Here is a 27,850-nt window from a genome sequence, read left to right as displayed (position 1 = left end):
TTGGCTACAACTTTGATTGACTATCCAATTTTACCCGAAATTCTTAGCTGGTTTCCGGTTTCAAAGGAGTTTAGGGAGAACGAGGAAAATGATGATATTGTAATTGATTGAATAAACACAAATGCTTTCACATCTTAATTAATGAATTGACAGTCATGGAGCTTCGTGGAAAAAACTTTGCACATCTTCACATGAGTGCAAATATGCATTAATGATTTTTAATAGTATTTGATGGGTCAATTTAACTTTACAGATGACATGATTATAGACTTAAATTTATTAAGGAATCGTAAGGATTACATTATAAGTTTGTTCTAATAGAATTTATATAATAGTCTGGACATTAATTAAGTTATAAATTGGAAGTTTTGTAAAATGAGACGTAGTGAAGTTTTTTTGGTGGACTACAAACGAAGTCAGAAAAGCAGACTACTTATATCAAGAAAGGTAATTACAGCTTCGATGTACTTTTCATATTCTTGTCTTTTCGTTTCAGTTTTCCAGAACTTCTTCATAATTAGTTTATTGTGATTAATATAAAATAAGACAGTTACCATTAATCTTTGGTGGTGGTGGGATATGTATGACAATTTTGTTTTGGTTTATGTTTCATGTGTAATGAAAAAAAATATTTTTAACATACAGGAACAAGAATTATTTGCGGTATATCAAAAGAGATTTGATTTCGCTAATAGACAACAGAAAACATTTTTTTTTCACTTCACTACTGGAACATTTTTTCTTTTGGGAAGAAATTTTAAATTAAATGATCAACAAAAGATGACTGGTCGGTGCTATAGTCCTATAATTTAAGACTTCGAAATTTCATATCTTTTACATTAAACGTTTTTTTTTATCTGATATTATTTTAGTATTAATTCGAGGTTCAACATTGATGATAAAAAATAAAAAAAATCTTACAAAAAACGTTGAATGTAAATAATATGAATCTTTGAAGTCTTATACTATATGACTAATTGGTGCTTAATCGAGTGCAGATATTTATACAGGCATCTGACAGAAGAGTCTCATAAGGTATAAGTGCAGGTGCACTTGATAAATAACGAATCACAATTGCAACGATAACTTTATGTTGAAATGTTCTCCGACTCAAATAAGCAGCGTTCACATCTAAGACTTGACTTATTGTGTACACAAAACACGTTTCACATAGCCAGTGAACGCAGCCTTGTGTCTGCAATTGTAGGTCTCGTAGAACGTCATACCTATTATTTATTCAGGGGAGGTTATAAAACACAAAACATGTCTTGTTAGTTTAACGTGTGGCATATCCTGTAAATAATAGAGATAGTTGTCAAAACACGTTGCTTATCATGTCAAATAAAGTTGAATTATATATGTAGTATGTAATGTCATGACATTTGTTGGTAAAGATCGAGTTGCTCAATTTTTATTATTGCTTTGTAGACTGTTGTTTATCTTTTCATTTATAGCTATAATTTTTCTTTTCAGTTATAGCTATACCTATAACGTGTCTTTTCATTTATAGCTATATTTATTATGTGACTTTCAGTTGTGATTAAAGCTATAATGTGTCTTTTCAGTTTTAGCTATAATGTGTATTTTCAGTCATAGCTATAATGTGTCTTTTCAGTTATAGCTTTAATGTGTATTTTTAGTCATATTAGCTATAATGTATCTTTTCAGTTATAGCTATAATGTGTATTTTCAGTTATAGCTAAAAAAAAAAAAAGCCCGGTGACCATGGGGTTGAAGTCATAAAACTTTGCTCAGTGCTCGGAGCACAAAAATCGTGCTCGAAACATGAAATCCAGCAATTTGATTGGTTGATTTTCGAGTCTGAGTACAAAAATCATGCTGGAAAGTTTTATGACCGTGAGGCCTGCATTTTGATTGGTTGATTTTCGAGTACGAGTACAAAAAACTGACTCGAAAGTTTTATGACCGCAAGGCCATACCTTTTATTATATTTTTGGAAAAAAAAGGCATAATATAAACTACATTTTTACAAATCATTTCAATAAACTATGGGTTTTAATTTAGACCTCCATCTACGTGTAATGTTTATTGGTAGTTAAGGTTACAATCAATTAGAATCTTAGTGTAGCAATGCATGGTTTACACTTGAGAAAGAGTTACATAGATTTAGACGTTTGGCGGGAAAATTAGTGGCCGGGTCGAATTTTATAGGGGTGAACGTAAAGGACTATCTATGCCCCGCAAGGGTAACATATAGAGAATACCCCTATCCAGCAAATAATCAAATCGACCACGGGTATATAAGAGAGTGAGAAACGGCACTCGAGGCTGTCGGTTGGCTGTTGATGGGTCGTCACAAGTCAACAGAGCGTACGTTGGTTATATTAAGCGCTAGTAAGAGCCTTAATATTCAAAGGACACTTTGTACCGGGTACAAAGTAAACGTACAAGTTGAACGGATTGACAAGGCAGACTGTCCCTCTTTGAGGACATGCCGCACTGTCTGATAGTGACAGACTGTCCGATCAGAGGACAAGTTGTACCAGGCTGTACTGTCTAGTAGTAACAGACTGTCCCATTCGGAGGACAAGCTGTACCAGTCACATTGTCTTATAGTGACATAACGTCCCGCTGTGATATTGTATAAACTTGTATATATATATTAGAGCTCATACTTACGTTATATCGGCAAAGAGCCCGTGCATATATTTTGGTTCATTGTGCATAATATAGATATTTGTAGTTTTTAGTATTACCGTATTGCTTGTAGACAACTTGGATCCAAGTACTAACTGGAACGGACGTTTGAGATATAAACGCCTGGTTACACGTTACATACGTATACCTTAAAGGAGGTTTATATAAAATCCAAACCAAAATATTGTAAATTCTTTTTAAAATTATAAAGCAATTTATCAGGATATCTATTTTCCTTTATACAAAATCTATTTCTAAAACAATCGCTATACATTGATCTCCGCCACCAACATGATTTACTAATGATTTACCGATTGAAGGATAACTTAATGAGACTAAAACGCATCTTTAACTTCAATTAACGACAGAAACAAACTTTGTAAGTGTTTTTAGTGTTTTTGATCTTTGATACGTCGTATAATAAATGTTTTGTGGTTATAATTATGCTATATGTTGATCAATTTGAATCAATTGTCGACTTTTAATTGAGGGTCGCAAGGGGGGAAACAATCAATTTGAATCAAGTCGGCTTTAAATTGATGGTCTCAAAGGGGCCGGGGGGGGGGGGGGTAGAATTAATTTGAATCGATAGTCGACTTTTCAGGTGGTACCCAACACTTTCACTAAAATTAATTTGGCTCGTTTAATTTTCATCAAATTTTGTCAAAGTATTTACTTAGACCCTTTAACAAAAATATGAAAATTTCAAAAATTTTGAAACAACAGCTTTTGTCAGAAAAATTACACTGGTTATATAGCAGTTTAACAAACACCAATTTTGATCATTGAGAAGCTTAATATTCCCTTTACAACACAACGTAATTAAAACGTTAAGCTGACTTTACAGAGTTATCTCCCTGTAGTGTTAGGTACCACCTTAATTGAGGGTCTTGAAAGTTGATGATGGTTATGATATACCGGTATATTATTTAATACTTTCGATCATTGTTTGACTCGTTTTTACCGACTGAGAACACCAGGATATAACGCGGGAAAATACGGCAGTCTGAAAACCGAGAGCCTCTTTTAAAACTTTATAATGTTGCTTATTATACATTATCATGACAAAATTCAGGAAAATTCGATTTGGACAATTTTTACTTTTTGATTGATTGGATAAGGCGGACATATTCTCATGGCCCAGTCTCATTCTTATTATCATACCGCCTAAACTTGTATGGAATTATGTCTGCAAAGAAAGAGTAATTTGTAAGAGCAATTATACCTTAGAAGGTATCGACTAGTACTTTTTGAAATAAGGTTTTCAGGAATTACGTGAAAGCAATTCGATTATCGATTTCTGATTATTAAGCATATATCATTCCTTCCAAAAACAAACGGATTGATAAATTTGATACAGAAAAAAGGTTACACTTGCAAGTTAACTATAATGTAAATATAAGGAAATGAGGTATGATTGCCAATGACACAACCAAAGTTGGAATGAATGTAAGCAATTATAGGCCACCGTTCCGCCTTCAATTATAGGCCACCGCCTTCATCAATGACAAAACCATAACAATAGAAAACAATGTAATTGAGAAAAACTAACAGACTAATTTATTACAAAACAATTTACGAAAACAACTATGACTGACATGAACCATCGATAACCACTGAACTACTAGCTCCTGATTTGTGTCAGGCACACCGATACAAAGCAGAGAAGAAAAAACATCTAACACAAAAAAAAAAACAAAAAAAAAACAACCCAAAAAATGAGGCCATTGTATTAATGACATCCCAATAAAAAGATACAAAGTACTAAGATTACTCGCAGTTACTGTCAGCTAGTCCAAAACCAATAACAATTAAAAAAAATCATGTATAATATCCAAACTCACATAATGGCTATTCCCATTTATTTAGTTCGTTGCTTCGGTATTTGCATGACAATACGGATAGGTTTTATTCAATTGAAATTTGTTGTTTTAACTTAGAAAAGTCATATGACATTAAAAGGAATGTGTTCTTCCTAATAATTGCACTCGTTTATTACTTGTAAAAAGTTTGAAATAACGTTGATCCTTTACTTTAACGTAACTATACAGATTTGGCTCTGAACATATTTAGCTTCGAGCCTCACTGAGAAGTCTCAAGTATTTCTGTCACTTCCAAGCAAACAAAACAAAAACAACAAAAGAGGAAGAAAACTCCATGCACAACCCTTTTGATATCTATTACTTGCTCGAAGCATTTATAAATTGAGGTTTGTCAAGCTTTATGTGTAACATCGCAATTACTCCCTATGAGATGAAAGGCATCCATGTAATGTTTCCTCAAAGTAAACACCATTGGATTTAAAAAATCCACCTTTTTCTGTTCACACGAATTTTAACGGATATTTATGCTAAAGCGTTTTCTAGTAATTGCGACAGTAACATTACTAAATGATTGAATATGCGCGTGTCTCTTTGTCTGGTCTGCGTTAAGGTGTACACTAAAATAGACTTCTGGTATAACCGACTTTTTTTGCTGTACTTGGTACTTGAGATTCAGTATTCAGGATCAATATTGCAAACGCTCTAAACATCAACTCATATTCACTGTTTAATTGAAAGAAAGTTCCATTACAATAAGCAATAATTTTTATTTTAACACTAAATTAACATGGCTACGGAAGATGCCATTGTACAACTTTTAAATAATGCATCTTAATCAAAATTGTGATGAATATATTTGCTTAATGATTAGGTTTGATTAAAATTAACTTTAATTATAATATGTAAACAAAACGTAATGCAAATTCCATTAACCTATACTCTTTCCTTCTTTTTAACAGACAAAATGCATTTATTTTTTATTTGCTTTAATTCTTAAAAGTAGGAGAACAGCAAACTGTTTTTCAAAATAATAGTTGTGATGACGTACACACCAGGACGGTTGAAAACAGTTGTCAAAACTCTTTAAAATAACATGTACAAACATGACATTGCAAATGCTTACTAAGATATCTGATTTACAACAATTTGCTTACTCAAAAAGCTGACGCAGAAAAAACGTCGACGAGGCATCAACTGTTCAAAAGTAAGAAATTAGATACTGTCTTCAGCAGAAGATAACTGCCTTTGAAACAAAGATGTATTTTTCACAATTTTCAAAAGAATGCCAATTGACCAAAGACTAATAAGGGAGAAACAGTGGTAGTATTGCCTTTGCAGTTGACGTGACAGCTCATTGCCGTAGGCATGCATTTACCGAACACACAGTGATCCATTGCGATTCCAGTTTAACCTTAAAAGACCCCTTCCAGCAAGAATAAAAACAAATCTGAGATATTTCGTTCAATGACCGCAAGCGCTTCAATAATTGCTCATAACCATCGTTACCACATATTATTGTTTCGATAGCCTTTAAATAAACGGCAAATCTCCCATGCCATATACTGATTTAAGAAATCAAATACATATGTCAGTTTTACGAAACCTTATAACCTTCTGTCAGTACTAGTCCTTTAGCATGCAAGCAGAACATATATTTCGTTTTTAGATATATAGTTGAAATACATAGATTTCCAACGAGACCAAGGTATTGTGATTGGGATACTCGTTGTAATTATGTAATGTAATAGGTTCACTCGCTTCAAGCCAAGTTCAGTTTAGGATTTTTAACATGACTGTGTTTATGCATTAAAAGAAAAAGAGTGGATTTTGAATAATACATGTACATATGATAGATAGTTTATTCTCATAAAACCATGCAAGTACATAGGTTACAGAGAAGTTAAAAATATACATACACAAATTTGTATAGATATAAGAATATTTTGTATGAGTACCAGTGAGACAACTCTCCATCCAAGACATGATTTTTAAAAGTGAACCATTATCATGATTATAGGTCAAAGTATGGTTTTCAACACAGAGCCTTGGCTCACACCGAACAGCAAACTACTAAGTGCCCCGTAAAATGACTAGTTTAAAACCATTAAAACGGGAAAACCAACAGTCTAATCTGTAAAAATACGAGAAACGCATATATTTATCAATGATGGACTTTTGACGAGTTAAATGGACCTGTTCTAACTGTTCAGATTATATTGACAGAGGACGAATCAAGATCACTGCAACCAATTATTCGTCTTCCCACCCACATTCACAAGGATATTAGTGTACATTTAGCAGTTATGGCAGTTTGTTAATACACTCTATAAATTGAGAGAAATGAAGTACAAAACAATTAATTATTAACACTGATATAACATTTATATTCTTTATTCATAAAATTATCAATTATAAATAAATTGAAATGTTACTTCCAAAATCAATTTTTAAGTGACGTTTGTAAATACTAAATCCTCTTTATAAAAATAATAGAGTATACTTTTATTAATTTTTGTGACAACAATCTTTGCTATTAAGTGTCATCACGCTTAGTGTATTGAGCATTTTAGTCTAATGGGTTTATAACTTCACTTGTTAATATTAGCGCTTTGTCGTCAATCTATATTAAATTTTTTGATTAAAATTTGTAATTCCTCTGATAATACTTTAATGTAAAATTGACTGAAAGGAATATCCGGCAATCTCGATAAAAATTCATTAAAACTACATCTGCAACTATCTTGAACAATACTTTGCTTTGTCGGAGACGGTTCTCTTTTTTTTTGTAGTTTACACGTACAACTGCATGTAGCAATATAGAAGCAGTTAATTGTGATAATCGCACAGAGAAGAAATTTTCCATATATCGATTTAAAAGAAGGACAAATAACAAACAAACCGAAGCATTTACAAATGTTAATACACCAAATATTGATTGATTTGTTAAAACGAAAGAAGATGCAGTGCCTTTATCTCAAACAGAAGTTGTCCTCATATAAATTACTTTTACTGACTTATTATTAAGTTAGTACACTCTAAACAGCAGATGAAACGCAATATTTGTAATAAAGTATTCAATAAAACTCGCTAAATAGTCCACAGACACAGTTATCGATATGCACTATAAGTTATGTCTTGTGTTGGATGGAAAATCTAACACAAATAACAAATCCCTAACAAGAGAGTAAACATGGGAGCCTTACCGCGGTAAACGAGTAAAGTTGATAATATGTGTAGAAAAGGAAATAATTTAGCTCGTAATTTTACACAGTAGTTTAAAAAAAGAGAAACAGTATACGAATGAAAATTTACCTTTTCTGTGTACGCGACATTAATAAAATTTTACAGCATAACAGTTATATTCAACTTCCATCTATTATCAAAACCATTTTCAAATCAATGCCATGTTGTGTTTTTTTTTTTTTATATCAGAGGAGAGTTTTTATAATATTATTGTGTTGGATAGAAATATTAAGCGCCCATAGATTATTATATTGGTTAGGCTATTTTTTGTCAATAAATTCAACCTGGCTAAACAGACTTGTCATTTTATTTCAAAGACTGGTGTTGTCAGGTGGGTGAAAGCGTAATTTTCGGTAACTATGCAGGATAACACATAGAAGTAATCTTAACACAATGGAAATTTGCCATGATTGACTAAGCTGAGCAGATGGATATGCTGCCTTTGGTGTTTGTTTTGCGTTGTAGATAAAATAATTCTAAGACTCCCATTACCAAGCTGACATTTAAAGTAAAGAAAATTAATATTCATCCTATCTTTTGAGATATGAGACTTATTATATGGGTCATTTAAAAATTGTCGAATTTTGAAATTGCAAAATTGATTTAAAGTTACTTATTCAAACAACCCTCATCACTAGCAAATAAAAACAAACAATATTTATAGAACAACATACATAAAGATGCAATCTTGGTTATGTCATTCAAGAATATTTTGAAACATTTTTTTGATAGGGGGTGCAATGTATTGTCTCTCCTGTTACCATGTTCAGACGGAATTTTTGGGTTATTTGGAAAAGGTTTCAATAAATTTTGAAGTTTGTTTTTTGTAGCCAAGAAGATGGTTTTCAAGAGTAAAAACTTCTATATGCATGCATTCTGTGAAATAATAGATTATTTGCCAATTTTCCATGTTGTACTGAAAAATGCCTCTAAAAATTGTTTTTCAAAGGTTAAAAAAATAACAACCAGTAATGCAAGCCTAAGATAGCAATATATAATGTTCCGCGTTTTCTCTTTCTTTCAAATAAATCCAACATCAAGTAAATCCGTCGCATGCTGGTTTACTTTTGAACTTGTTTTGTTGTTGACAGGAACGAATCTATAATACTAAAATTACGAGGTCCAATTTGTCAGCCGTCATCACGTAAAAACGACGAATCACAGAATTCAACTTTATATATAACTAATATAGTACAAAGGCGTAGATTAAAAATTACACCACTCCAGGCCCTTTTGTTTTCCACGTAATTAATATTGCCAATAATTAAGAAGTTCCGGGTCGAGTCCGCTACCGATACCAATAGTATATTCACCTGTTACCTATTACCTTATCTGTACGTTCCGCATCTGACAGGCGCACCACCAAACGTTGTATTCAGGACTAATATGCTATATACACGGGTCATAACCACAGGGTTAATTTGACACTACTAAATTGTAAAATTGTTACCTATTGTAGTATTTTAATCAGTAAGACTTTCTAAGATAACAATACGAATACTAAAAATCTGGACTAAAAATAAGGCGTATAGGTACAGTTTTCAATTTGTTAGTGGGCATGACGTAAAACAGCAAAGCAAAGAATTCAACTTTATCTATAACTTATATAGGACAATGCTGTTGATTAAAAAATACTCCATTCCAGGACCTTTTGTTTTCCAAATAATTAATATTACCAATAACTGATAAGTTCCAGTTCAACGGGTTCAAACAGAAAGACTTGAAAGCAGAGAAAAACTGTGTATCTTATAATTGTCAGCCGTCATCACGTAAAAACGACGAATCGCAGAATTCAACTTTATATATAAAATATAGTACAAAGGTGTAGATTAAAAATTACACCACTCCAGGCCCTTTTGTTTTCCACGTAATTAATATTGCCAATAATTAAGAAGTTCCGGGTCGAGTCCGCTACCGATACCAATAGTATATTCACCTGCTACCTATTACCTTATCTGTACGTTCCGCATCTGACAGGCGCACCACCAAACGTTGTATTCAGGACTAATATGCTATATACACGGGTCATAACCACAGGGTTGACACTACTAAATTGTCAAATTGTTACCTATTGTAGTATTTTTATCAGTAAGACTTTCTAAGATAACAATACGAATACTAAAATTCTGGACTGAAAATAAGGCTTATAGGTACAGTTTTCAATTTGTTAGTGGGCATGACGTAAAACAGCAAAGCAAAGAATTCAACTGTATTTATAACTTATATAGGACAATGCTGTTGATTAAGAAATACTCCATTCCAGGACCTTTTGTTTTCCAAATAATTAATATTACCAATAACTGATAAGTTCCAGTTCAACGGGTTCAAACAGAAAGACTTGAAAGCAGAGAAAAACTGTGTATCTTATAATCGACATGACTTTATCAGATGACAATACTAATACTAAAATAAGGCTTGCGCATAGTTATATACTTTAATTTACTCACGAACCCGTGATATCACGGGTGTGTTCTAGTGTTAATGATATATCACTATGTTAAGGTCTTTCCTGGTACCCTTTTTGTCTATCCTGTTACCTGTAAATGCTAAATTGTAAAGATTAAGACTTAATAACCTCATAATGAGTTCAAATAAACTCATCATAGATACCAGGACAAAATTTTGTACATACACCAGACGCGCGTTTTGTCTACAAAAGACTCACCAGTGACGCTCAAATCCAAAAAAAAAAGTTAAAAAGGCCAAATAAAGTACGAAGTTGAAGAGCATTGAGGACCAAAATTCCTAAAAGTTTTGCCAAATCCAGCTAAGGTATTCTATGCCTGAGGTAGAAAAGCCTTTGCATTTCAAAAATTCTATATTTAGTAAACAGTTAATTTATAAATATAACCATATGAATGATAATTCATGTCAGCACAAAAAGTGCTGACTACTGGGCTGGTGATACCCTCGGGGAAATAAATCTCCACCAGCAGTGGCATCGACCCAGTGGTTGTAAATAAACTCATCATAGATACCAGGACTAAATTTTGTACATACGCCAGACGCGCGTTTAGTCTACAAAAGACTCATCAGTTACGCTCGAATCCAAAAAAGTTAAAAAGGCCAAATAAAGTACGAAGAGCATTGAGGACCAATTTTGTAAACAGTTAATTTATAAATATAACCATATCAATGAGACAACGAATTACTTCATCATGTGTGCAACTAGATGTCATTATAAACTTTTTAAAGACATTTCTGTCTACTATTGTCTATCTTGTCACTGTAACCATAGTAACATGATAGACATAACAGGATAGACAACTTTCTACATTTTTGAATGAAGTTATGAAATAACTACTCCCTTTGATGAAGTGATAATGTTTTTCTGTTGTGATTTTGGTTTACAACACGGTATTGCACTTTTTACAAGTATTACATTGGTGTAGTTAATCAATATGTTGGTAACAGCGTAGAAATGACAAGAAAGTACCCACATTTTGTTTTTACTAAATGTCTTGATTTTTTTTTTATCTTCACTGTTATACAATGACGTGCTGTGTTTAGGTTACTTTGCACTTTTGAAATCATTACTGACTAGTTCAATATTCACAGAGAGAACAATTTAACGGCTGATTTTAGTAGCGGCAACAGGATCGACATGAACTTTATGTACGCTGATTAAATTTAGTTTGTAGAATAATGATACATAAAATAACAAAGAAGCTACGATGTTTTGTTAGAGTTATTATTAACGTTCTCAGAAAGTTCCTTATGCCAATATCAAGACGATCAGAAAGTAGCAAAAAATTCATTTGAAATGTGTTACTCTGACACTGTACGCACACGAATTACGCAAAAATAGGACTTAAATATGTTTTAATTTGATCAAAGTAGATCTAAATCGTGTTTATTATTAATGTCCTGACTCGTAAATCCTACAAACTTTCATTTAAACCCTTACAGCTGCAATTTCTATGAGAAATAAAAAAAATAGCATGGGTGTAATGAAAATTCTACATTTTTTTTTAAAGTGACACATGATTAGAAAGATTTTTTCTATGAATGAGACGATAGTACAGACTCGTCCGAAATTAAGGAATAACCAAGTATAGATACTTCGAAAAAGTCAATAAAACTTGCGAAATAGTCCGCAAATAAATCATCCACCTATATAACTAGCAATGCATTCCAATTTCTCTATCTATCGTCCAGTCATCTTTCATAATATTTACCCATTTGACAATGTGAAATACATTTTCTTCTTAACACAGATGTTTTTTTATAATTTATCATTTCTCGCGAAAGGTTTGACCATCTTTCCTAAGAATGTTTAATCCAAATGTATGCTTTATTATTTTTGACAATAAATCATGGTTCCTGAAGACACAATTTAGTTTCGTATCGAAATCAATATGTACAGTTTACTATATGCAACAAACACAACATCACTCGTCTATATCGATTCGATGTTACCGACATTTTAAATATTAATTCATGATGTTCTCTACTTATTCAACATTTCCATATTGACATAAGGTTTTGTCATTGGCGTCGTCGAAATCGACACCTGGTTTTGTCATTAATGTATAAAAGTAATAAAAAAAAATACCGAACTCCGAGGAAAATTTGAACATAAAAGTCCCTAATTGTATTAATATAAGTTCATTAATATCTATTCGATATAAACGTGTCAATTATTGCCGATTTTGACAGATTCAGATTCAGATTCAATCCAGCTGGATTAGTCATGAACATGAATACTGCTTTTCTTTATCTAGTAACCTCTCGTTATTACAACGCACCTTAACCTACCATAAACTGTGAACACCAAACGTGGAAGTTAACTAGTTTTAAAAGATTCTTAAAGACAAATTGTTTTACAATAAATCATTTGGATTCGTTATAAATATAAAAGATCGTGCATAGAGGACTTAGTTAAGTAAATATACATGCTTTTGTGTAATGATTTCCTTAACATTACAATTTTAAGAAACGCGTTACATATGACTTGAAGGTCCCTTTTAACTTGCAACCAAGATAATTAATTTTGTCGACTTTTTCCACGCTACAGTCATAACTTAATTCATTAGACGTCACGATGAACATTGTTCATTTTTCCTGCCACATTCAAAAGTATATTGATAGTACATTACTCTGTTATAGAAATGCATTGATAGATTCAATAATCAGAGAAATAAAGTACACATCAATAAATTATCTCAAATATAACATTTTTATTATTTATGCATAAATTATAACAGTTATAAATTAATTGAAATATAATTACTTCAAAATCAAATTCTAAATGACGTTTGATAAAATACTAAATCTTCTGTATATAAAATAATAGATACTATTATCGGAGTATACTTTTATAAATTTGTTGTGACATATTATCTTTTAAACATTTTAGTTAAATGGGTTTATAACTTGATATAATAGTTGTTTGTCGTAAATCTTCATTTAATTTGTTGTTTAAATTTGTAATTCATTTCACAAAAGAGTAAACATGTGAGACTTGACGTGGTAAACGAGGCGTCATTTAGCTCGCAATTTTACACTGTAGTTGAATAAACAAAAATATTGTATACTCACATCAAAGAAAAAAGGCAAACACATCATATTTGACCCTGTCCGTGTAAAGCGCATCAGAGTACAAAAGTCACATTCGACTTCCGACAATCGAGATAAATGATCGACTCACAAATCATTTTTACATTCTGTACCATATGTGTGTGTGTGTGTTTATATCAAAGGAGATTTTTTATATTAAGTTTGTGACAGAAATATCACATTTTCATATATAATCATTTTGTTTAGGCTTAATCATCAATAGATTCAGCCTGGTAACTTTTTCATTCTTAATTATCAAGACTTTAATCCATTGTTTCAAAAAATTGAGGACACAGACTTGTGTTGTCCCGCAAGCGAAATTGAACCTTGAATTCCGTATTGAAATAGTAATACCCCGTTTTTTTTAGTAACAATCAAGGACGTACTCCTGGTAGAAATCCTAACGCATGGAAAATTGCCATGATTGACTTAGCTGAGCAGATGAGCTGCCTTTGATGTTTAACTGCGTTGTAGACAAATAATTCCAAGACTTTCAAGGCCAAGCTGACATTTAAAGTAAAGACAATTAATATTCATCTAATCTTTTGAAATATAAAATTTAGTCAAAATTTAGTTCGTCGTTTTTAGTGACTGACACAATTCAACAAAAAAACAGTACAAGGATGTAACATATAATTGTTCCGATATTGAAATCGATGTGAGGTACCAAATAAACAACGTACAATCAAACAGTGTTTGAATGAGTTTTTCTAAGAAAGAGAAGATGATACAAAATCGTCTGAAATACATGCAGACAGTTCATAATTAAAAAAAAATCTAGTAGTATTAAACCCAATAATGATACTTTGAAAAAGACAAACAAATCATCCACCCGTTTTTCGAGTAATGAATCGCAATTTTTCTATCAATTGTCAATCGCAGACAATATGCTCTATAATTTTGATCAATTTGACCAATGTGAAATGTATTAATAGATGTTATGTTACAGATATTTTATGTCTTTCGAAAGGTTTGACTCTCCTTCCTGATAATGCTCACTTCAAATTTAGGCTTTATTTTTTTGACACTGTATCATGGTAGCTGAGAGTTTTTATATTCCATACACATGCTTCTATTAATGTTGACAGAATACTGTTTTATGACATTCTTTGTTACTTTATAAAAGTCTGACATTATATCTTGGTACTTGCTTCCGTGACACATGATATCAAGACAAATTAAACTGCAATACAAATTTAATTTGATTCCTCAATCTTTGTTTGACTTGACAATTATTTTCAAATGACTTGTAAGATATACAAATCAAACAAGTAAACAGAATTATATGAAACGATTCGATATCTTTTTCAAATCAACACGAACGGAAATAAAGTGATTAACTGCAAAAGAAAAAAATCTTGTAGACTTCAAATATTTGCACGAATTATCACGGAGACAAGTATTAGCACAATAGGTTTAATGGAGAGTTAAAAGTATGGTTGGAAACGATTAGTATTTTTGCCTTGACTTCTTCATGTGAAGGTTTTTGTCTTAATTCTCCATAACTGCAACTGCTATTAATTCTAGTACCAAATAATAAGAACATGTGGTACGATTGCCAATGAGACAACTCTGCACAAGAGACAATTTGACCGGCATAGAAGTAAACAATTATAGGTTATCGATAGGGCCTCAACAAGAAGCATAAGGTCAAAAAGGCCCAAAAATGACAATTCAAAAGAGAAAACTAATGACCTGGTTTATGTACAAATCAATAAATGAAGAACAATATTCTTATACAGCAACACATGACAAATATTGAATTACAGACTCATGACTTGGGACAGGTACATGCAGAAAGGGAAAAACAGGCTTCCGATTTGGGACAGGCACACTACGAATTTGAATTACAGGCTCTTGCATTGCTATGTACAGGAACATACATAATTCGAATGTTTACTGGCGACATATCACATCTTTATTCGTAATCGCGCAGTTAATCGAATGCTAGTTCAGTCCAACATCAAATGTATTTAGTGTAAAGACGTCATTAACAGTCAGAGAAAAACATGACCTTGCGAAAGTTAGTGGGATAGTTTAAATCGTGAAACCTTAAGTTTTTTTTTGCATACTCGTTTAATTAAACAAACAGTTCACATTTCTGGAATTAAAGTTATCAAAACATATAATAGTGAAATATGGCCTGTCTTTTGGTTACAAGCGGAAAGTTTAAACGAAGCATATTTATCTTTTAGAAACAAAACAATTACGATGAGATAATGACCAATTTATTGATATGATAATATCGTAATTTTAGCTTCTACGGTACAATAATAGAGATCAAAAACGTGTAATGTGACAATTCTCCATGGTTGCAGATGCAATACAAACTGTTTCCAGTAGGAAAAGTGCATTTAAATGAATGTCTACATTTAGATAGTAACATTCTTCCTAACATATTTAGACATAGATTTGATCAAAGAAAAATAAAAAAAATACTGAAATATAAAAGTTGAAAAATGTTTTTATAAACATTAAAGGAAAACTATGGCAAACCCTCAATTATAGTGATTACCATTTCTTAAAAAAAAACCACCAATATAGACCTTAATAAAAACAGGTAAAATATGTTTGGTTTAATGTTTTGTTTAATAAAACAGTGTGTGAAAACGTGGTATAAAAGCCAGTCAACATCAGACGACACCGATGTTCAATTCATAAACAAATCTTTTAGATCTCATTATTCCGGTTGGAGTTTAAAAGAAAACTCGATCTTCGAACGGAGTTTTTTCAATTTTGAATGTTTCATTTTGATGTTTACTCTAAAACTCCGAAATAGCGACGACGTCTACAGACTGAACGAACCGTCAAGCGTCGCTAAGCAGAGACGAAGTAAATCTCTTGCAAAGTTAGTATATTAGTTGCGGGCTATATATAGTACGTATCATTTAACCAAATGAAAGTGAAATATTGCAGCGCACGTACGGAACAAACTCTGCAATGGAATTTGGCGTCGTGTCGGAGTTTATCTTGGTCTATATAGTAGCTTCTAATTTGTATCTGACATCATCTTTGAAACTAGTGATTACCTAATCAGTTTGTATTGTACGTTTTGATGAATTGTCACTTCAACTTCATTTATTTTATAGATTTCATTTCATTGTGTAGATCTGCTGTTACTTGACATGCTCTTCACACTTCTGTGTTTGTTTCTTCATAAATGAAACCATAAGGAAACCTCATTTGGAGATTTTTACGCAGTGAATTTATTGCAAAAGTCGTTGACTGAAAATGTTGCACTAAGTCTAATTAATTTTTATTCACTTCGGCAGTAACGACTTAGGTGCTATGTCTCTTTTTTTGGTTATATAATTCGCAAATTGAATAACAAAATAACCAAACATTAAAGAGACAGTACATCAAACCACATAATATTTCCTAATCAATTTCATTTGGCATTTATCACTATTAAAGACTTTGTTCTGAAGAGAGATGGTCGCCAGAAGTAAGAGTTCCCTGTTGATTTTACGAAAAGTGAATTCGATTATGTAATTATCTAACATGGTATTTGATTTAGCAGACTTTCTTGTAAGAGAAAGTAGAGATTGTGACAATGATAATGAGAAAATGTATTTGAAACAGCATGTGTTTAACGATAGGACGCCTTAAAGTATGGACACACCAGATTTAAATGCCAACGATTAATCGAATGTAAAGTGATTTTGATTGAAAACTACAGCTTCGAGTAATACAGTTTTTCTATGTTGTTGACAACTTCAAAGGGAGAAATCAATTATAAAAGAACTTTACACTATCAATTGAAGTATCATCTTATGCAACATGTTATTTTTTAACGCCTGATAGAAATAGCTATGACATTCTCGTGGTTTGAAAAATGTCGTTAATATGTAATCAGTTAACCAATAATATTAACATTTAAACAAAGTATCTTCAAAAAATGAAACGTATCGACACACTTATTTACGATAATGATTTCTATTTCAATACACATTTTTCTTCTTCAGTGTAATGAAATTTAATAGCGACGTCAACTTTATTCCCAAAACAACCCTATAACGTCATATGATGGCTCAATATTTCGTCTGAACATGTAAGACATATTTACACGTATGATCTTTTGAACGGTATTGTTTGCCATTTCTTAATTATAATAGTATTGATTGCGAAAAAGCCACCATACAACCAATACCAGAAGAACATACGATATCATAGAAGAAAGAAAACTAACGGAAAACCCTTAATCATCATTTATCTATTCTAACATCTTACAGGGAAAGTTTAAGGTTGAGTATTTGTTTGTTTATTAGTTCGTTAATATTAATTTTTCTGTGTTATGTTTCTTTTGTTACAGAGACAAGTGTTTATCAAAGTATCATTTCTGAAAATCGGCGAAATTGACACTCTTAAAGAAAATTTCTCAGCAGACGTTTACATACAGTCCAGATGGAGAGAACCCCAGCTCGACAAACAAGCAGCTAATGTAAGTGATTAATTTAAACATGAAAAAAAAATTGCCTTAAACATATTATTTCTTAAAACTATGTCACAATGATCACTTAATAACACAATAACATCGTCAGTATGTTTACAAGCCATGTTTTCGACAATTTCTAGTCATATTACGGTCGAATTTACGTAAAGACATTAAAATCAAAGGGTAAAACTGTCAAAGCTGCATAAACTGCCTAATCAAAATCTTACCATCAATATTTAGACATGAGAAACATCATTTTAAAGGCGTATTCTGTCACAAGGTGCCATATTGTGTAGACACAGGTGGTACTATACATTCAATGTTATTTAGCCTACCGCCTTAAAACCATATAAAATGGCTGTTTTGTCATACAAACATGTTTACTATGGCACGATTATGACAAAGCAGTGTCACTAATAATTATACTATGTTGAAAGGAATTCTAAACTGTTAAATATCTATATCATTTGTGCTTATATTTCTTTTATATTTTCAACAAAAAATAATTTCCTGTTGACTTTTTGGTTCTATTGACCTGTTGTGTTAACATATATCTTAAATATTTATTTGGATATAAATGTCTACTTAAATGAACAAAAACCAAATAAAAATGTAATTAAAACACTAAGCACATTACACGTCAGTAGGCTTTGTTTGCATATATAATATTTACAAAATAGAAAACAAATGCTACAACAGATTTTATATTGGTCGTTATAAGGAACTGGAGGGTTAATGTTCTCATTGTTAAACATATTTTATATGAGTCCTTGTTAACATAGTTGATTATATTTAGCAAATAATTCCTTTCCAGACGTATTATTCCTATCGGATAATCAAATATATTGTAACAAAAAAGTGTATTAATTAGTGTCTTTATAGAAATCAATATCAAATACACTTGAAATTTTAACAAACTGTCAGTTCTCGGTATATAGTTCTTTATTAACATAACTTATATATGCTTTAAAAGAAATCTAATGCAAAACATATTAATAATACTGGGTTTGCACGAGGAAGTCACTGTTGATCTCCATCAACAAACGACAGTTACTGAATTACAGATTCCTGACTTGGGATAGACACATACAGAATACAAACCCTGAGCTCGCCTAACCCGGGACAATAGTGTAACAGTACGACATAAGGACAAACTATAAAAGTCAGTTGAAAAAGAATTAACTTATTAGATCGATACAAAACACATACAAATCTTTCCAAAATCAAAAAGAGACACATTGTACAAATTTTAAGAGTACTCGCAGCTACCAAAAGCAAGCTCAAAGCCAATAACAACTTGAACTTTCAAACTGGGTTTTCCTGCACTTTATTGGATACCCAAACTATATTAGTGTTGTTTCAAGCAATGTTATTGCGAAACTGCCTAGTAAACTCTTAGAGCGATGTATCAGATATGGATACTTAAAATTTACAAAGCTCTGTGAGGGTACACATAATCTAAGTGTCTTTCCTTCTTACAATATACTTTTCCCCTCTTTACACAAGTTTTCCCCATTTCAGACTTAAAGACGAATTAAGAAAATTACTGTTACTTGATTTCATAAAAAATATTGACTGACGTAGATACAAAAATGTTGTTTTAGGGAGGGACAAATTTATTTGTTAAAAATACCATTCTTATCCAAACCCCTTATATAAGTTTTGTTATTTCCTCATTTATAATTTGTTTATTACTTTTAAAAAAGTTCTTTAATAAGGAGAGAGGCTTTGAGTGGGTCTTGAATTATCAAAAAACTCAAGGTGACAGTTTTCACTGTTCCAAAATAAATATATCTGAAGTATTTTTGTGACAGTTTTCTACAAATATGTTTGATTGACCGGCTGTAAATTGTTTATTATTAGACATACCTTCAAACTTACCAGTTGATAGATATAAAAAGTGTAGTATGAGTGCCGATGAGACAACTCTCCATCCAAGTTACCATGATTCACTTTCTCAGGAAACGACACCTCTCAAGTTTTTTGGAACGATTTCCTACCATACTTTGATCATTGTGATACTGGCCTCTACCCACGACCACGGCCACATCTATAAATACCACGACGAGGGCCTCACCCAATACATTGTCCCCTGTCATAGCTACGTTACCACTAGTGGAAAACTACTTCCTCTTCCTCTGAAATTAGTCAAATTACGACCAATTCTACTCATATCTTCGATCTATTTAGAATTTCGGTGAATATAACATAATACATATACTTCGAAATAAGAAAAACAATTGTAGTTTGTAAATATCACTAACAAATTTTTTATTTTTTTTTTCAAGTCCACAGACATCGACTGGAAGGCTTATTGGGACGCAAAGATAAAAGTGCAGAATGTCCTGTCAGAGACTAGACATGATCATTGGAAAGTTTTACAGAAAGAAAACGGAGAAGCTTTTGTTATAGATAAACAAAGAATAAAGGCGACATTCGCTGAAAATTTAGAACTCTTGTTGTTTCCATTTGACATCCAGGTATGTTTTTACATCATGTATCGTAGTGTTAATTCGAGTTATTCCTCTTTATGTACAACAGAAGGAATTTCAGGATAAGAAATCTAAGAAATATAACAATGTAACCCGGTAAAGATACCTTAGCTAACCTGATTAGACTATAGCGAACCAAAAACACTTAAGATATATCATCGATCTTGAATAGACTAGCAAACCAAAGCATCCAGACGTTACCTTAACATTCATTTTATCAAACAAATATCATTTATTATATTAATGTTGTTTTAGTTAGAAAATGTATTAAAATTAACTTACTAAATGTAGTTCACATCTTTTCAATGTGGTTTGCTAACCATTTATAATTGATTTTATTTAATTATGTTAGAAGTTGATATCGTACTATTTATGAATGAATGGACAAGCGTTTCGTAATATATAGTTTTTTATGGTTCAATGGCACGAACATTCCACTTTTTACTGAACATGATACCATTTCTATATTTCAAACACAGGCAGTCTGATGAATAATAAAACATTATCTAAAGGACGAACTTACGACCCGTCTATATCATACTTCTTTTGATTAATAATAATTATAATTACGGAACGCAAGGCGTTAAATTTTAGAATTAAAAAGAATATACTATGAAACGATGCCACCAGTATGCTTTGAGTTACAATAATAAAGATTTTGCATTCGTGCAACCATGGATGTGACATCAGCAATTGAGTTTATCTGTTAAATACACATGAAAACTGCCATAATTACACTAATCACTTTTCGATAGCAGCTTTATACCCACCAGTAATTTAAAATAATATAATTGGTTGACATTTGTTACTGATTTGTGTTGTGTGAAAACTGGTCCATTTACTGCTGATGGGTTTAAAAACCGTAATGAATAAGACGAGGATTGTATGTTAAGTGAAACTATTATCAATTCGAACATGCAAATAAGTTGAAAACGCTCACTTTACGCAATTGTGTTTACTTTGCTCTCTGTTATTTTGTTTTATTATGCATGAAAAAGGCAAATGAAACTGAAGAACATTGGCTATGAGCGACCCTTTTTCTTTAAAAAAAAGAAGAGGAAAACTGAAGTGGTTAAATAATGTTTGACTATTGCAGGATCTATCAGTGAATGTCAGTACAGAACATTCCGAAGCTGATGTAGAACTGTTGGAGGAAATTAAAGAAATCTCAAGTGTTCATACAGAAACGTTTGCCAAACAACAAGAGTGGCATTTGTTTGAGTTTGTTGAGTTTACACCAAAGGTTTCAACCAAAGAATATGCAAATACCAAATACAAACATCCGGGTCTGATAATATCATGCAATGCAAGACGCCGTGCAGGATTTTTTGTTTGGAATGTTTTACTTATCATGGTAAGGCTTTGCATTTAGCTTTTTTATTTCTATCGTTTCATTATCCTAACCGAAATACATGTTTTCTCAAGTGGGGGTGAACATGTCCCCATTTCACAAAAGGTTCCCTTACATCGGAAACATTATCAATGTATTTCTTGTTTAATTTGTGCTTACCTTTATGGATGAATTGAAACTACACTTGAAGCAAAAACGATACATCATTTTTATTTAATTATTGTATGAAGAAAATACAAATTTAGTACAATATCAACTGGAAATGATTAGTATTTATTGTTTCTAAAACTAAGGAAAGAAAAGATAGATTTGTAGTCCATGTGCGTATTTGATTAGTTTTTAAGAATATTGAGAGGCTCTTTTTCGAACAATATCGGTTGATTATTCTGTAATCGCTAACAGTACAAATGTAAATGCATATTCAGTACGATAACACATATTGATTGGATGTATCTAAATGCTTAGTAGATTGAGAAAAAACAAATGGTTCTTTTCGATTTCGATCCACTAAACAGAGTATATTGAGCAAGAGGTCCATTTGCTTTACAACAGATTATCTGCTAAACACCCGGAGGAAGAATTTTGTTAAAACATTATAAAAGAACGATTTAACAACCAAAATGAGTGGTGCCTTTGAAACTACTAAGTTAAGCTAATACTTTACTCTCTTCTGTCGCGATTAAATTGACTTCTTGTATTTTCATAACATAACTTATTACAAGATCAATAAGTCTTAAACCTCATATCCATTCCTTTATAGACATGACGTAATAAGTCGTTATATTTCAGATGCACTGATGTTAAAATATCAATGCTAAATTTTATTTTGTAGACACTTATAAGTTCATTGTCGATAGCTACATTTTCTGTCGACAGGCACAAGCCACAGAATCGACTCCAGCTATCGTTTACCCTCGTCTTAACTGGAGTTGCCTTTAAATTTGTTGCCAATCAAACTATACCAAAAATCTCTTATTTGACACAGTTGGTAAGTTCGATTAAACAAATTGTTCACTAGACAGCTCAAGAGTTCAGAAGATGAAAAAACAAACTATAACTATACAGTAGGTATTATATGGCGATAATGTGAAAAAATACAAGAAAACATTTCACAATACCAAATCGTTATATTGAACGTTAATCATATAATGACAAAAAAAACCTAAAAAAAACCCAGAAGAACCAAAAGAAAACCTTTAAAGAAGATAGATGAAATGTGTTTTTTCTATAGCGAAAACCAACCGACAAAGGTGCACAACCTCTTACAAACATGATCTTATCAAACAAGCAGTGTGATATGTTGAAAATAAATAACGTGTTAATTTAACTGCCAGTATGTGATCATTTATACATCGATCATATCAACTTCATTGATCATATCAAGTTCATTACAAACATTTTATCTGACGGCGAATAAAATCAAAAACCCACATGTATTAGATGAGTATTTGTATATTTCAAACTGTACGTCCTACAAATAAGACCTGTCAAAATGACAACAGCTAATATGTCTAATTTGATATAAATCCTTGGATATACGAAAATAGTAAGGAGATCATGCAGTATTGTAGGATATCATTTTCCCTTCATATTAACGATAAGTACATTCTTAATATACTAACTTCTAATATTTTTCTGATCTGTATCTTATCGATTTTGTACTATTTCAACTGTGATAATTTAACTAAGAGAATTTGCATTGCGGTTGATCAAATGCATATCAGGAGACGTTTACATTTCGACACATCCGGTCTCGCTCATTTTGGAGTTCATGTTTTCCCTCCATTTCTTTTTGTTACCTTGCTTAGTCTTGTTTGTCGATTGACGAGATTTGTAGATCAGTAAACTACTGCAGTCTCATTGTCATTCTGTCGATTGACGATATTTGTAGATCAGTAAACTACTGCCGTCTCATTGTCATTCTGTTTGATTTCCCCAGTGGTCTGAATGAATGATCTACTTGACAATTCGCATGTCTATCAAACTATATATAATAGATTTACAAGTATATTCGATGGTTGAAGTGTACAAGCTAAAGATAATTATCTTAAAAATCGACTTCCTGAAGGCATTATCAACCTTTTCAAGTGTTCTGTTATACAATGCATTTCACTTACGCTACTGATTCTGGTTTTCAGCACTTCTGAAAATTAGTGAATGGTTAGTCAAGTATCATTCATACAAATATTAAGAGACATATTACATTCAATATCTAAAAAGAAAGCTGATTAACAAAGAGGTTTAGTTGTAATTTCACCACAATCCAGTGCTATAGTGTCAAATCATGTATTTCACACTGAATTGACAGTAATTGGTCCAATCTGTCTGTTCTATTTGTAAAGTATCCCTAAAATTACGAAAATTAAAAATTTAATTTTTATGTACCATGGAAATAGGTACATGTTTTCCCCTTTTCTAAGATGTGTTAATAGTTTTCAAAGGTACCAGGATTATAATTAAGTACGTCAGACGCGCGTTTCGTCTTCATAAGACTCATCAGTGACGCTCATATCAAAATATTTATAAAGCAAAACAAGAACAAAGTTGAAGAGCATTTAGGATCCAAAATTCCGTAATATGTCACAATGTGTTCGATGCGAATACTTGTAACAAAAACAAAAATGTGTATTGTGTATCAATATTTACAAGAGAATATATAATAAGATTATGTTAAATAAAAGCACTTGAAATCTTAAATGTACAAATTTAAAAAAAATCGAATGAGTTCATTTTCAAGATTTCGATGCATTGCATGCATAACCTGAAACATGTAAGGTGACATGTACAATGTACGTAAATTGAAGAAGATGGCATTGGTTTTCATTAATATATGCATGGAACTAGTCTAGAGTATGAGAAACTTCATATTAACACCGGGAACATTCGTTAATGTATATGACTTACAGGTTGTAGCAAATTTATTATTCACAATTTCGACGTACGTATGTAAATAAAATACACGTAATTATCATCAAATATCGTCAAACATGTTTTGAACGCTCAACCTTTCACGTGACCTGGCACTTTCGTGTACCAGCAAGAACAAACTGTAAAAATCCTTTTAAAATGGCTGGACTCACCTGGTCGGCACACAGCATAAAACAACCAACAAAGACAAAATACTGAAACTTTTTGAATTCATTAATTCAACGTTACCTCTAACATAAAGGTGGATTTTAATCAAGTGTACTTTCTGTCAGTTATTCAAGTTGCTTTATCTCGGAAAATATTATAGTATTCTTGCATGCTCTATACCTGCCTAAAAACGTACATATCGTTTACCTATTACCTGAATAGTAACCTCTGCTTCAATTTTTTTTTACAAAAAACTGTTCAATGAATTGCATTATACATTTCTACATATTTCTAGTCTATGGTGTCGAAAACAAAATAAAGGATACACGAAATCATCAGTATTAACAGATTCAAATCATAGACATATTCAGGGGTCAAAATAACATAAGCTATTAAGTAATTTTTTTAATGATAATTGTTTTTGATTTTTCTATTATTTATTGTGAACACTATTTTATTAGGACCGGTACATACTCGGAAGCATGACGTTTCTTTATCTTGTGTGTATATGGCACTCCATAGTTGTTCTGATATCCGACGAAGATGATGGAAATACAGCAGATAAATGGGCATTGGTCACCTTCATCATACTGTTTTCAATCTTTCAAATAGCATTCTTTGTAAATGTATTAATACAAGTAAGTATATTTAAAAAGTTCAAATAAATTTTGAACTTTAAAATTAATTCACAAAGATAGAAATCTATAAAAACTAACAAAATCAAACCAAACGCTAGACTTTATAAAAAACGAAAGAATGTAAATTGTCACTGAAGACGATTTACTTTATTGGAAAAACCTAAACACATTTCCTGATAATGGTATACTGCAATTAGTTTGTTGACTGTCTAACAAGAACAACAAATATAACTCTTATATTACCAACACGCAGAAGAGGGAACAATTTATAGCACTTTCATAAATACCAAACCACTTAGAACATAGATTATTTTTATCACAAATTGTTTACTAGTAACTGAGATTCGTATTTTAATTAAAGACAAATAAAAACCAACGGACAATACATTGATGAGTTTTATAATTTTGATTTACATCATTATAACCGTACACGATCAACTTTTACATGAAAAAAACGGACAAAAATAGCAAACACAGATGGTCAGGTATAAAAACAGAAAGATAATCTGACAATACCACTTAAAATATGTGTCTTCATTAAGTTCGCTCTAGATCTAAAGTAAAAAAATGTTCATGAATAACACACTAAGTCAGGAAAACATTAACATGATTGTAGCTATCTCATTGAAACTTATAACTTAAGTGCACACGATATGTGCTTCTAATTGAAACCTCATCGGGAACGTTCGATTTCTTATTTATTAATTAGAAACTAAATACATATTACGATTGGAGTATTATATAGAAAAAGCTTTGTTAATCAAGAGACCCACTCTACCTCTTCCTATGAAATAAACCACGTCTTCAGTGACCATTGCAAGGTAATAATTTTTTAATGTCTTATATTTTAAAGGGATATAGAAGATGGCGTCATGCAAAAACAATAGAAGAAAAATATGAGGTAAACTTTATCTTAATCATCTCTGACATTTAATATAAGTCTGTGAGATTAAAAACATCTTTTTGTAAAATAAAACAAGACACGTTAGTGTTCGTTAATCCCTTTGTAATTTATTGTCAGTAGGAAATGAACTTCATTTGAAAAAGAAGAAAAAAGAGAATGCATGCTATTCGTAATTACCAATATCATTGAATACTAATGCAAGACCCATTTGAAATAACCAGTTGTATGTCATTCTAGATGAATATGTTATTCACCTCTCAGAAATATTAAATAAAATGTCGATTTCGTCTGTTAATCGTAGTATATAAATTGATTGATAAAGGCATTTGAAATGAACGCGTTCATATACAAACTCGGCATTAAAAAAACCAAAAGTATTCAGATATTACTGAAGAGGAAGTTCTGAATACACATAGATTAGTTATAAATTCCTATGGTTCTCGATGTTTCCACTAAAAATCAAAACAGAATATCCCGTTACTTTATTGGATGTTTGACTTGCATAAGTGCCCTAAACACAATAAGTTTTTATAGTTGCGCACAAACGTAATGATTTTTGCTGTCAAATGTAATGGTTATGTGCTTAAATGTTATGATTATTTTAAATTAAATGCACTGGACACTTGTTACACAAAACCCTTTACAAAATAACAAAAAAATCTTCAATATCGGCATTCACTTCATATATAAATTTACCGTTGTTCCGATTTATTGTAAAATCCCACCAAAGTTGCTAGCCTGGTAGTTTTGTATGCTATCCGCAATTTAGCTTGAATAAATCAAATTTAGTAAATTTAAATTGAAAAAAAACTCGAATAAATTTTTGTCCACATACATCCAGTCATTTTCCTGATACATCAGTATTGAAAAAACACGTACCCGGCTTATAATTGTCGATTTCAGAAGCGTGTCTCGTCCACAAAAGACGCACCATCGTACTGGAATCAGTTAAACTGTATGAATAAAAGATGCCAATACTATCATTTAAGTTTGCTTCCAGTTTCATGTGAGACATCTTCCCACAAAATGTTCCGATAAAATTGTGACTTTTTTGTATTTGAATGCTAAAAACCAATCCCAGCTCATTCAATTAACAATTGTAAGCAGAAATGTTTAATATTTCAGGAAAAGTATAAGAATATTTGTGGAGAGAAGATGTCACCCAAGAAAAAGAAGAGTAACCCGTTCAGGAAGTTGGTAACAGTCGGATCAATAGCTCTCTCTTCAAAACTTTTATAAATGTCATGTTGAAAGAAGAAGATTTTCAAACGTATACAATCCAAATTTTATATACATATCATATTTGTAAATTAACTTTCATACCAGTGCCTATCGTGACAACAAGTTATACAGAGCGATAATTTTGTTTTTTATTTTCATTTCTTTATAGCAAATTACTTTTGGATCATTTTAATCTATAAGTAGAAAACCGAACTAGGCATAAAAAGGCGTGAAAAGTGTATGGAAATAGACGAAAAATCTTTTATATGCAACGTTCATTATCGTAAAAGATTGTCTTACTAGCAGCATTGATTTCTTAATAAAATTGATTAAAAAAACTTTACACTATCATATATTACTTCTATTATATATATTGTCAAATATGTCAGCTTTTCCTAAAATATTATTCTGTAACAATGTGAAAAGATTAATAAAACCTACGCTGATGAAA

General features: G+C 31.5%; 1 protein-coding gene across 1 annotated transcript; it reads left to right on the top strand.

The window, feature by feature from the left end:
* Positions 1–56: 56 nt before the first annotated feature.
* On the top strand, positions 57–27,850 carry LOC139518942 (cys-loop ligand-gated ion channel-like). Its single transcript, XM_071310635.1, has 8 exons — positions 57–447; positions 17,596–17,724; positions 20,007–20,198; positions 21,307–21,564; positions 22,394–22,549; positions 25,098–25,274; positions 26,128–26,175; positions 27,304–27,850. The coding sequence occupies exons 1-8, from the start codon at positions 376–378 to the stop codon at positions 27,415–27,417; spliced, it is 1,146 nt and encodes a 381-aa protein (XP_071166736.1). The 5' UTR covers positions 57–375; the 3' UTR covers positions 27,418–27,850.

The sequence above is a fragment of the Mytilus edulis genome, chromosome 4, assembly GCF_963676685.1.
Source record: "Mytilus edulis chromosome 4, xbMytEdul2.2, whole genome shotgun sequence".
NCBI lineage: Eukaryota > Metazoa > Mollusca > Bivalvia > Mytilida > Mytilidae > Mytilus > Mytilus edulis.
Note: the sequence above shows the minus strand (reverse complement) of the source record. Positions and strands in the feature narration are given on the sequence as shown.